Consider the following 11,946-nt stretch of genomic DNA (forward strand, 5'->3'; position numbering starts at 1 on the left):
CATGAGGGCTGGGAATGTACTTGAAGTCCTGTGGTGGGACACGTGTGCTCAGATTCTGTACACGGTGTGATACTTGGGTGTTACATAGGTGCCTGGACTATCATTTCTTTCACTGACCTTTTGGAAATCATTCTAGGTTTTTTCCCTGTATCTTAACCCCTCCCCAGATTTTTCTTACTAAGTTACTATGAACTTGTAACATGTATGGATTGGTTTTAAATTTATTTATTAAATGATAGGGAATGAACAAAGTTGGCACTTTATGAATGCCTCTTGGCCATGGCTATTCTGAGTTGGCAGAACTTAATAATAAGCAATAATTTATCCTGGATTTTTTTTTAAGATTTTATTTTTAAGTAATCTCTACACCCAACGTGGGGCTTGAACCCACAACCCCAAGATCAGGAGTCACACATTCCACCAGTGGAGTCAGCCATGAGCCCCCCTGGACTTTTTTTTTAATCACGATACAGATGCAGGTGTTTTCTTTCCGTGAGCAGTTTCTTTGTGTGAATTTATAAATCACCTCATGTGGATTCGGGTGTCCCAGTGACTGAGAGCCAGCTGTTGGGTGTTTGAACTAAACAGCTTGCTCCCAGTTGGCCGCTTAGATCCCAGTGAGAGGTGTTAGCTGCTCCAGGGAATAGAACGGGAATAGAGCATCCAGGGTGAGGATTTTCACAAGGCCTTTAGTGACCTGGTTTAAATCTGTTGAGATTTTTCTGCTTTGGCTTTTTCCTATAGGTGCCAGAGTTGATCTGCTTCAGATTTTCACAAATGACTCATCTTCCTGTCACGTTTTCTTAGACTACAATGACTTAAGATTATCTTTGGGTTACTGTTAAACGTAGTTTTTTTCTGCCACGTGCATTGAGAGGAATAAACAGTGGTATTCAGACTCAAGCCTGTTGTAGGCTGATGGATTCCTGTGCTTCATAGAAAACTTCATTTCTTCCTGAAAATGGCATTTTAGTGATTCATTATTTTCTGTGGGAGGAAGCTTATGACCTTCTCTTGTCTTTTTTCCTTCCAGAGGAAATCTGGAAAAGTTATAAGCAAAACATCATTTCTCTAAGAAAATTCTGGATAACAGAAGTTCTGGATAACAGGTAAAGTATATCATGGATAATCTGCAAAAGTAAGCTGGGAGAGAGAAGGAGAGGGGAGAATGTGCTTTGTGTCAGGGGTTGCATTAGGGATTTTATATACATCACCTCATTTAGATGATTTTTAGCAGGATTCTGGGCATAGATCTAAGAATCTCAGAATAAAACTATCCTTCAAAATGCTGTTTTAAATGGATTTGCCTATTGATTGGATTTAATGTCCTCACAATTCAGTTTGGAAACTTTTTTTTTTTTTTTAAGTTTTTATTTATTTATTTGACAGAGAAAACGAGAGAGGCAACACAAGCAGGGGGAGTGGGAGAGGGAGAAGCAGGCTCCTAGTGGAGGAGCCCGATATGGGACTCGATCCCAGGACTCTGGGATCACGCCCTGAGCCGAAGGCAGATGCTTAATGACTGAGCCACCCAGGCGCCCCTGGAAACATTCTTAACATCTACCATAAACAAAGTACAGCAATGTACAGAAACCTAGAGTCTGCTGTGCTGTGCAGCCCAGCTAGGAGTGTCTTTCTAGTTCCTCTCTGTCTTCTGTTTCAGTTCTTGATCATTGCCAGTTATTTGCAGCTGTATCATCTCCTCAGTTCTTTTGAATACTTTGTCACTAGATCCAAAATTTAAATTTCCTCATACAGCGCCTCCTCACAGTGGAGTCCAGCCCAAGTGTTCCCCTTACGTTCTTAGCAATAGTCTCTCCAGGACTGGACAGAAGCAGCTTGTTCTGCTTTCTTAACCTATAGCTCACAAAGAACTCTTATGAAATAATAGTATACATAAAGAATCCAGTATGCTGCGTCTGAGACATATCTCAGATGATAGCTGCAATTTTACTTTTGGGACCAGGGAAGACATGAAAGCCAGCCAGACTTTCTGGGACTCCGCAGGCCCATACAGGTGCTCACAGTCTTCAGGTGAGGTGTCCTGCCTGCAGTGGTAGAGCGGGAGATGCTCTTTATTCTGTCCTTCTAACATGAGCCTTGAAGTTAGATTTCAAGTATTCAGCAAAGTAGGTCCTAGAGATATTATCAACAAAAAGTTGTTTCAGATTTTAATATTTGTTGGTTTTCCTTTGGCATTTTTCCATTTTTATCAGGGCAAACCGATTCGGTCACCATGAGTTGGAGCTTCCTGACTCGCCTGCTAGAGGAGATCCACAACCATTCCACGTTTGTGGGGAAGATCTGGCTCACTGTATTGATTGTCTTCCGGATTGTCCTGACAGCTGTAGGGGGCGAGTCCATCTATTATGATGAGCAAAGCAAATTTGTATGTAACACAGAGCAGCCAGGCTGCGAGAATGTCTGCTATGATGCCTTTGCACCCCTCTCCCATGTGCGCTTCTGGGTATTCCAGATCATCCTGGTGGCAACCCCCTCGGTGATGTACCTGGGCTATGCCATTCATAAGATTGCCAAAATGGAGCACGGCGAAGCAGACAAGAAGGCAGCTCGGAGCAAACCCTATGCAATGCGTTGGAAACAGCACCGGGCTCTGGAAGAAACAGAAGAGGACCATGAAGAGGATCCCATGATGTATCCAGAAATGGAATTGGAGAGTGAAAAAGAAAATAAGGAGCAGAATCAACCTAAACCCAAGCATGATGGCCGACGGCGGATTCGGGAGGATGGGCTTATGAAAATCTACGTGCTGCAGTTGCTGGCAAGGACCGTGTTTGAGGTGGGCTTTCTGATAGGGCAGTATTTTCTGTATGGCTTCCAAGTCCATCCATTTTATGTGTGCAGCAGACTTCCTTGCCCTCATAAAATAGACTGCTTTATTTCTAGACCCACTGAAAAGACCATCTTCCTTCTAATAATGTATGGCGTTACAGGTCTTTGCCTATTGCTTAACATTTGGGAAATGCTTCATTTAGGGTTTGGGACAATTCGAGACTCGCTGAACAGTAAAAGGAGGGAACTGGAAGATCCGGGTGCTTATAATTATCCTTTCACTTGGAATACACCATCTGCTCCTCCTGGCTATAACATTGCCGTCAAACCAGATCAAATCCAGTACACCGAACTGTCCAACGCTAAGATTGCCTACAAGCAAAACAAGGCCAACATCGCCCAGGAACAACAGTACGGCAGCCATGAGGAGAACCTCCCAGCTGACCTGGAGACTCTGCAGCGGGAGATTAGAATGGCTCAGGAACGCTTGGATCTAGCAATCCAGGCCTACAGTCACCAAAACAACCCCCAGGCACCCCGGGAAAAAAAAGCCAAAGTGGGGTCCAAGGCTGGGTCCAACAAGAGCAGTGCTAGTAGCAAATCAGGGGATGGGAAGACCTCCGTCTGGATTTAATCTTGGCTCAGCTTAGAACTTGTGCTTCTCATAGTTTATGGTAAGCAGCGGCTCACTGAAGAATGACTTCCATTGAGTAAACATCTGGCTCTGGTTATCTTCAGGGATGCTGTTGGCTCATGATCCAAGCTCAGGGGACTCTGAAAGCGGGGCTGGGACAGGGGGGAGAAAAGGGGAAAATAGTGTTCCTGGGCACATATTCCAGCAATAATACAGTTATGGAACTTTACATTTGTGTCTTCCAGATCTGGAAAAGAACAGATATATTTAAATCATTCTTGTTGAAAAGTTTTTGTATGTACAGTATTATGGTACATTTTTTTAGTATGAGAATTTTTTTTTGTATTTGTATATTGGACCACTGTAGTTATACTTTTATATTAAAGGAAAAAAACCTTAAAGTAATGCCTTTTAGGCCGGTGTTATTACTTTTGTTCAGCGAATGCTACCCTGGGTTTAAAGTTTTAATAGGTGCCACACCTAATAAAAGTGTCTGTTGTGTTGCCGGAAGATTTCCGAGACGTGAGGAACCAGAGAAGGAAGCATCAGCTTTCAGTCTTGGGAAGAAAGTCCTCAGTAGGGGGAGGCTGAGGTCTTTTCTCCTTTGTTTAAGAAATCTGCGAATCTCGTTCACGTACCCAGACTTGTATCTAGTCCTTGAAAACCTGTTTGTATTTTCAAAGGATATAAATGATTCACTGCGGGATTCCTTTAATTCTCAAGCGTTACCAGTATATGCCTTGATGGTGTGTATATAATTTAAGTTCTTTCATGTACAAAGGTGTCCCCAACCTGGTAGCAGGAGACCCTGACCAGAGTTGAGACTAAGATTCCTCTATTGCACAGCAAAGCCACGCTTGGAAAATGAGCCCCACTACACTGTTCAGTTGTGGACCTGTTTGATTTGCCTTAAATCTCTACCCAGAAACCTGCCTCTCGGGTTTCTTAAGAAACCAGTGATGGATATTTTTTTTATATGTTAACATTAGAAATACAAAAATTCCCTTGTAGGCTAAGAAAACTCAAAGCTGCTTGCACTGCATATGGCAGAAGGCCTAAATCCAAATTCCTAATGTTTTACAAATTACTGTGAAGCTTTCATAATTTCTGTACTTCTGCCATTGTAGAATTCTGTGTGGAAACCAGTCAGAACAGGGATTCTACTTATAAGTAGACCTAAAGAGAATTTCAGTATTTATTTATTTTTATTTTATTTTTTAAAGAGTTGTCTCTCCTTCCTTTTCTTTCTTTTTTTTTTTTTTTAAGATTTTATTTATTTATTTGACAGAGATAGAGACAGCCAGCGAGAGAGGGAACACAAGCAGGGGGAGTGGGAGAGGAAGAAGCAGGCTCATAGCGGAGGAGCCTGATGTGGGGCTCGATCCCAGAACGCCAGGATCACACCCTGAGCTAAAGGCAGACGCTTAACCGCTGTGCCACCCAGGCGCCCCGAATTTCAGTATTTATTCCCTATAGGCATATGTGTTTGTTAATGACTAGCATTAGGGTTCACATAACACCCGTAGTTTGCAGTATTGTGTTGATGTTTTCAGTCTTGTATTATGTTGGGGAGCTTTGCTGTTCACATCATTTTTGTCGCCGAGTTTATGAGGATCTGAGTGAGAGCTTGGTAAAGGTTTAAAGGAAGGGGCCTTTGCTTCCCAGGGAGCATTTCCATTTGAGTGTCTCACTCTTCTAAGAGAAAGCAAGCCACCTCTGACTTTGAAATTCCAAAAGTATTGTTCTTTATGTCTTAGTTTTAGAATGTCAGTTCTTTATTATTTAGGAGAATCCTGGAGCAGCACCCTTCGGTCATTTCTTTTTCATTTCATTCTTTCTTTCTTTGTTCTACTCAGAAAATTTAAGATGATCGCCTAGCCATGCATTAACCTTTATTTTGCTTTTCTTTTTTTTTTTTAATCTATAAATTTTAGCCTAGGGAAGCGCCTTAGAATCTCTGAACATCTTAAGGAGAAAGGAAATTCAGGTGAGACTAAAGGAAAATTCAAAGAACCAGAGACCCAATGTGTCCTAGATGATTAGTAGACATGCATAATTTCCTTCATACCACATGTTTTATAAGGAAATTCAAGTGATTCTTCATAGAAAACAAGATTTTATTTTTTTTAAAGATTTTATTTATTCATTTGACAGAGAGAGACAGCCAGCGAGAGAGGGAACACAAGCAGGGGGAGTGGGAGAGAAAGAAGCAGGCTCCCAGTGGAAGAGCCTGACGCGGGGCTCGATCCCAGAACCCCAGGATCACGCCCTGAGCCGAAGGCAGACGCTTAACAACTGAGCCACCCAGGCGCCCCAGAAAACAAGATTTTCAACACCAAAACTTAGCTGAGATGAGGAGCCATCAGTTCATTCTTGTGTCTCTAGAGCGTCAAGGAGATTTCTCAATCAAAGGACAGAAAACAGACACTCGCGTCCATCTACACAGAGCCTGAAGGAGAACAGAGTGGCTTCGCCAGCAGAAAGGTTGGGGACTTGGGACGGACCTAGAAGGAAAGGAGTTGAGCAGAAGTGCCAGGCAAAGACGTGTGGTGCCAGGAGCGTCCACTTAGTTCTTAACACACAGTGCCCTTGGCGTTTCCTCTTGGCTTGTTCTGAGGAGAATGTTATTTTACGTCTGGATAATTTCTTCAACGTCTTAACGTATACAGAAAGATACTCTAAGTCACTTCACATGTGCACACACTTTAAAAATCTATTTTTTATTCTGTCACCAAAGTTTTAATTATGACACGGAGTTCGCAACTCTCACTGGTTTCCTGGTACATTTCTTTCAGCCTTTGAACATGGGAGTTTGCCAAAGCCATTTTCCCCTAATGGCATGTCATGGACATCCATCAGGAAGATGGCCCTACTGGTGTCTAGCTTAACCCATTAATTGGGTCTACACTGAATCTATAAAAATATCGTTCTGTTTATTCTGGAACGTGCAGGTATTAGTATAAAAAGCCTGTCAGCAGGGTTTTTTTTCCTATCAAAATCCTATTCCTTTGGATTGCCGCATGGACCTGCTCTGTCATGTGACATTTACTTTTCTAAATAGTTGAGTGCTTAGTTCTCACTGTAACCAGCGTATGGTCAACAGGTTTATATTTCCTAACATACTGTTGACTTTATTCAGATGTGTGTTTTTTGCTCATCATCTGTGTTAAAATCTATTATTCAGAAGATATTATAAAACAGGCTCTTAGTCACATTGGAAGGAAGAATTAGATTAACGTTTTCTCCTAAAGAAATGTTAATGTTCACTTTGTAGCTTCTTCTTTGCTTTATGACTTCGTTTTTCCTGTTTCTGTATTTGCTTATTTAAAACCACAAGTGTGTTACCTCATTTGAAGTCATTTTTCTGGGAATTTTCCTTGACTAATGGTTTTAAGAATGACTTTTGATAAAAATGAACTTTGCTATCTAAAATGTGTTTCCCAGGGGCGCCTGGGTGGCACAGCGGTTAAGCGTCTGCCTTAGGCTCAGGGCGTGATCCCAGCGTTATGGGATCGAGCCCCGCATCAGGCTCCTCCGCTATGAGCCTGCTTCTTCCTCTCCCGCTCCCCCTGCTTGTGTTCCCTCTCTAGCTGGCTGTCTCTATCTCTGTCAAATAAATAAATAAAATCTTAAAAAAAAAAAAAGTGTGTTTCACAGCCCCAACTCTCACACATCTTTCAGAAGGACACCTATGTCTTTATTTTTTTAATTATTTTTTTTATTTTTTAAAGATTTTATTTATTTGACAGACAGCGAGAGAGGGAACAAGAGCAGGGGAAGTGGGAGAGGGAGAAGCAGGCTCCCCGCTGAGAGGGAGCCTGATGCGGGGCCTGATCCCAGGACCCTGGGATCACGACCTGAGCCGAAGGCAGACGCTTAACGACTAAGCCCCCCGGGCGCCCCAACACCTATGTCTTTAAAGAGAAAAAAATGCCATCATTCAGTATCTTAACTCTGTCATTTCTTCATGGTGTGAAATTAGGTGGTTCACTTTTTTCCAAGTTTCAGTAGCTACTTCTCCAAAATGTTATGAAGCAGTTAGAGCCTCTGGTAAAAGGTATTAAAAAGCCAACTATTAGCCATTGGTCTGAACTTGGAGCTTCAAGAAAAATAGTTGACAGAACTCCATGGTGTTAAGAAGTCCTTCGGCGCTCTGCATCACAGGAATCAGGGATGGTTTGAAACACTTGCTTTAAGCAGTTTGTACCACGAATGGACTCCCGTGTTACTCCCGTTAGTCATACCGATGCTTTACCCTTCCGGCTTGTAAATGTCCGTGCTTTATTCCTTGTCTCGTTTAAGAGACTGTGCATTTCTAAAAATAACATCTATAGTTTGTGATCCTTTTTTGGCCAGCCAGCTTTAGTAAAAGGCAAGTGTGTTATACTTGAACCTACTTCAAGAAATGCCTTTTTATAAAGGAAGGGTCTTTCCTGACTGAAGAAAAGTACCTGAAATCAAAGACACACAGTTGGGGCGCCTGGGTGGCACAGCGGTTAAGCGTCTGCCTTCGGCTCAGGGCGTGATCCCGGCGTTCCGGGATGGAGCCCAACATCAGGCTCCTCCGCTATGAGCCTGCTTCTTCCTCGCCCACTCCCCCTGCTTGTGTTTTCTCTCTCGCTGACTGTCTCTGTCTCTGTCTCTGTCGAATAAATAAAATCTTTAAAAAAAAAAAAAAAGACACACAGTTACTGGTCACTTTGATTGGAAGGTCCTACGTATTAGATTTATTGCATCTGCATAAAATCATGTAATCTCCTGAAGAGCCTTACCGCCCAAAAATAAGAACGCCCCAGCGCCTATACAGAGCTAGGAGATAAAATTTCAATTCACCTCTATATCCTGAATCTGTAATAATTCATCGTCACCATCAAATGGTAAAATCATTAGGTTGAATTGCATATTTGTCACTCATTCTGGCCACACATCATGGAGAGATTAAAAAAGGTCTTATTTGTTGTCCCCGATGCGGTTGTGTTGTGTTTAATAATGATGTTGAGTTTGGTTCATGCACATTCCACCTTAATCACTTTTTAAAGAGACAGTCCATGGGGGCGCCTGGGTGGCACAGCGGTTAGGCGTCTGCCTTCGGCTCAGGGCGTGATCCCGGTGTTATGGGATCGAGCCCCACATCAGGCTCCTCTGCTATGAGCCTGTTTCTTCCTCTTCCACTCCCCCTGCTTGTGTTCCCTCTCTCGCTGGCTGTCTCTATCTCTGTCAAATAAATAAATAAAAAATCTTAAAAAAAAAAAAAAAAGACAGTCCATGGTATTCCAAAATCCAGGAGTCCAAACAAACAAAAAATCTTATTCCCCTGCAGAATCTCTACAGAAACAAAAAGAGTAAGCATTTTGCATTTCAGCACTGGCTTGTTGAACCAGCAAAGACATCTGGCTATATGCTTCCAAGATGGGAAATGTTTTTCTTAATAGTACTCTCAATTGTGTTTTCTTTAATAAACCCCTTAGAGGAGTCTTTACCTCGGGCAGTAAGTATTAGATGTGGTTAGCATATTGATACTGGAAAATGTAGCTAGGACATGCAGGTTCTTAAGATAATTTAAATGCAGAATTCAGCTGTTAACCAGCAGTCTAATGTCATGTGGCGTGCAGCTTGGGTGTTGTATGAACAGCTAAGGAATTACCTGTTACAGTGCCAGAGAGCTCCTGTTGCTAGCTTTGTTCTGTACGTTGATGCAAAAGTTAGTGGTGGAGACGGACTGCTCAGGGCCTGGTCTCAGAAAGACTGGTCAGCGCCGAATACCATTGAGAAGATTCATTTGTGGTCTGTGCATCTTTTTTTTTTTTTTTTTAAGATTTTATTTATTCATTTGACAGAGAGAGACACAGCGAGAGAGGGAACACAAGCAGGGGGAGCGGGAGAGGGAGAAGCAGGCTTCCCGCCAAGCAGGGAGCCTGATGTGGGGCTCGATCCCAGGACCCTGGGATCATGACCTGAGCCAAAGGCAGACGCTTAACAACTGAGCCGCCCCGGCACCCCTGGTCTGTGCATCTTTTCCCAAACTTGGAAAACTCAGCTGCCAGTAAGTGTCATATTGAGGATTTTACCCCATTCATTGTGTAAAATAGTACCTGAGAGCTTAATGATTTGTACAGAAAACCTGATACGAAAACCTCTCCTAGTACATTCACCTGTAAATTGATCTCAGTGGGAATGCACAGGCAGGAAAATTTCCAAGTAGATGTTTGGGCTCAAAACATGCCCTTCTTCACAGCTGAGTTACAACCCTGCTGTGGCTGCATGGACGGGCATATTTCTGGCATCCTAATCTGGGAAGGGTATGTGGCCTTGCGTAGGAGTGGGAAGGCTGAAGTCTAAGCATAGAAACTGGGATCACACCCTATCTCAGGCTCCTTTGGTTCTCAGGGCCTTTCCTCCACAAGGAGTGCCTTCTGAGGGGACTGTTCCCGTAGACCTAGCCCGATCTTGGTGTGGCTAATCCGCCTCCTGGGAGGGAAGGGCAGGAGAGGGTGGCATCTGTTGCAAAAATGCTCTCTGTTCCCCCAGACACAGAAGGCTGGCTGGTAGGTCATGCACAGAGCGCACCCTCAGCAGCACAGATTGTAAACTGGTCAGCCGACCATATTTGGTAATGAACTTGCGAGCTGTTGGAAAGCTGTCTGAGCAGTGAAGGCGCTCATTTCCTTCTGAAAGTGGGTTCTTTGGCAAACTTGGCGATCAGAACAGAGTCAAATACCTGGAAAAGATGTCATCATCAAAGTTAAAATCTTTGCTACGTGGAGTTTAAAACTATTTCTAAGGCTTTTATGAATCATACAACATATTTACGGTTTCTCTCCTTCAGTTACCTCCAGTTGGACGCATGTGACCTGGGGGCATGAAGGATATGGAGGTTGAGGCAGAGCTGAGAACAGAATCCAGGTCTGCACTGTGGCTCAATCCAGCACCCTTGGCGGTTTTCCTGGAGGGTGTCCAGCAGCTGCTGCCGGGGCTTTCTCACAGGGCGACGGGTCTGTGCATCTTTGCTGGGGGGTCCTTGCTGTATGTACAGCGTGTTTTCCAAATGTGACCGTTGAGCCGCCCGTGGACTAAGTAACAGGAATACCCATTGAAATGTAGGTTCCTTGGATGCATCTCAGGCCTACGTAATCAGAACTAAGTTCTCTAGGCGGTTTTTTAAAAATCTTCTGTTAAACAGAATTTTACATGTGGTAAAATTCACCCTTTTTATTTAGTGTATAGTTGCAAATGCATAGTTGAGTAACCACCACTGGAAGATAAAGGAACAGTTGCATCACCTAACAATTTTTCTGTATGTAATTATCACATTAAGTTTTGAGAACCACTGATCGTAGGAAAAAGAAAAACTTACAGCATGTACCAGGGTGAAAGGGGGAGAGGGATTATTTTGAATGGTCTCGTTTCAAGGAGGTTCAGACCTGGCGTAGCACATGTCTTCTCTGCCGGCCCGGAAGGTCTCATGGCCTGGAGCGGAGGACTGTAGAGGGATGGGCAGGTTAATCCGGAAGTGATTTGTGGGTGGGTGGGTGCTGGGAAGCATGCCGTCCTGGACTAGGTGTGTTGCATAAGTTTTTTTTTTTTTTTAAGATTTTATTTATTTATTTGACAGAGAGACAGACAGCCAGCGAGAGAGGGGACACAGGCAGGGGGAAGTGGGAGAGGAAGAAGCAGGCTCCCAGTGGAGCAGGGAGCCTGATGCGGGGCTCGATCCCAGCACCCTGGGATCACGCCCTGAGCCGAAGGCAGACGTTTAACGACTGAGCCACCCAGGCACTCCTGTTGCATAAGTTTTTAAAAACAACATGCAGGGGCGCCTGGGTGGCTCAGTTGGTTAAGTGACTGCCTTGGGCTCAGGTCATGGTGCCGGAGTCCCGGGACCGAGTTCCGCATTGGGCTCCCTGAGCCTGCTTCTCTTTCTGACGCGCCCGCATTTTGTGCTTTCTGTCTCTCTCGAATGAATAAAATCTGTAAAACATCATGCAGTACGGCTTCAGGACTCCACTTCATGACTAGCCCCATGTAGAGAACCGTCTCACCTTCTGTGTCATGAGTTGGTGTCATTACTTAGAAATTTCTCCACCCTACGCTGAATGACATCTTTGAGGAAATTAGAAATGGGAAGTGACTCAGGACTGGAAAACGGGAAAAAGAGATGACATGGTGACAGGCGTTCGCTGTCTGTTGGCTTTCTCCTGCCCTCTCAATCCTCCGGAAATGGCACAGCATTTCCTTGCCCTGTCCTTGACAGGCTAGGCCTATTTCCAACAGATTCGGGGATTGTGAGAGAAAACCCAAGGAAGCCCACTGCTAGTGCCTGGAGGAAAAGCTGACCGGATTCCCTCTTCACCCTCGGCCAAACCTTCCACAAGTACCCTGGTCTGCTCTGCTCTCTGGGGCCATCACAGAGGGCACGGCTGGCTGACAGCCTTAAACCCCAGGCAAGGCAGAGCCAAGCAACTGTTCATAACCGATTTCCCTGCACAGCCAGTGACCTGAATGGGACCTGACCGTGGGGA

General features: G+C 44.1%; 1 protein-coding gene across 5 annotated transcripts in view; it reads left to right on the forward strand.

The window, feature by feature from the left end:
• Positions 1-3,842, forward strand: part of GJC1 (gap junction protein gamma 1) — a 37,873-nt gene extending 34,031 nt beyond the window's left edge. For all 5 annotated transcript variants that reach the window (XM_008693552.2, XM_040640505.1, XM_040640506.1 and 2 more), the window contains exons 2-3: positions 1,034-1,109; positions 2,217-3,842. In XM_008693552.2, coding sequence (XP_008691774.1) covers positions 2,237-3,427 — 1,191 coding nt within the window. In that variant the 5' untranslated portion in view covers positions 1,034-1,109; positions 2,217-2,236 and the 3' untranslated portion in view covers positions 3,428-3,842. The remainder of the gene's footprint in view (positions 1-1,033; positions 1,110-2,216) is intronic.
• The last annotated feature ends 8,104 nt before the right edge of the window (positions 3,843-11,946 follow it).

This window comes from Ursus maritimus, unplaced genomic scaffold (assembly GCF_017311325.1).
Source record: "Ursus maritimus isolate PB19 unplaced genomic scaffold, ASM1731132v1 scaffold_24, whole genome shotgun sequence".
In the NCBI taxonomy this organism is placed as follows: Eukaryota; Metazoa; Chordata; class Mammalia; order Carnivora; family Ursidae; genus Ursus; species Ursus maritimus.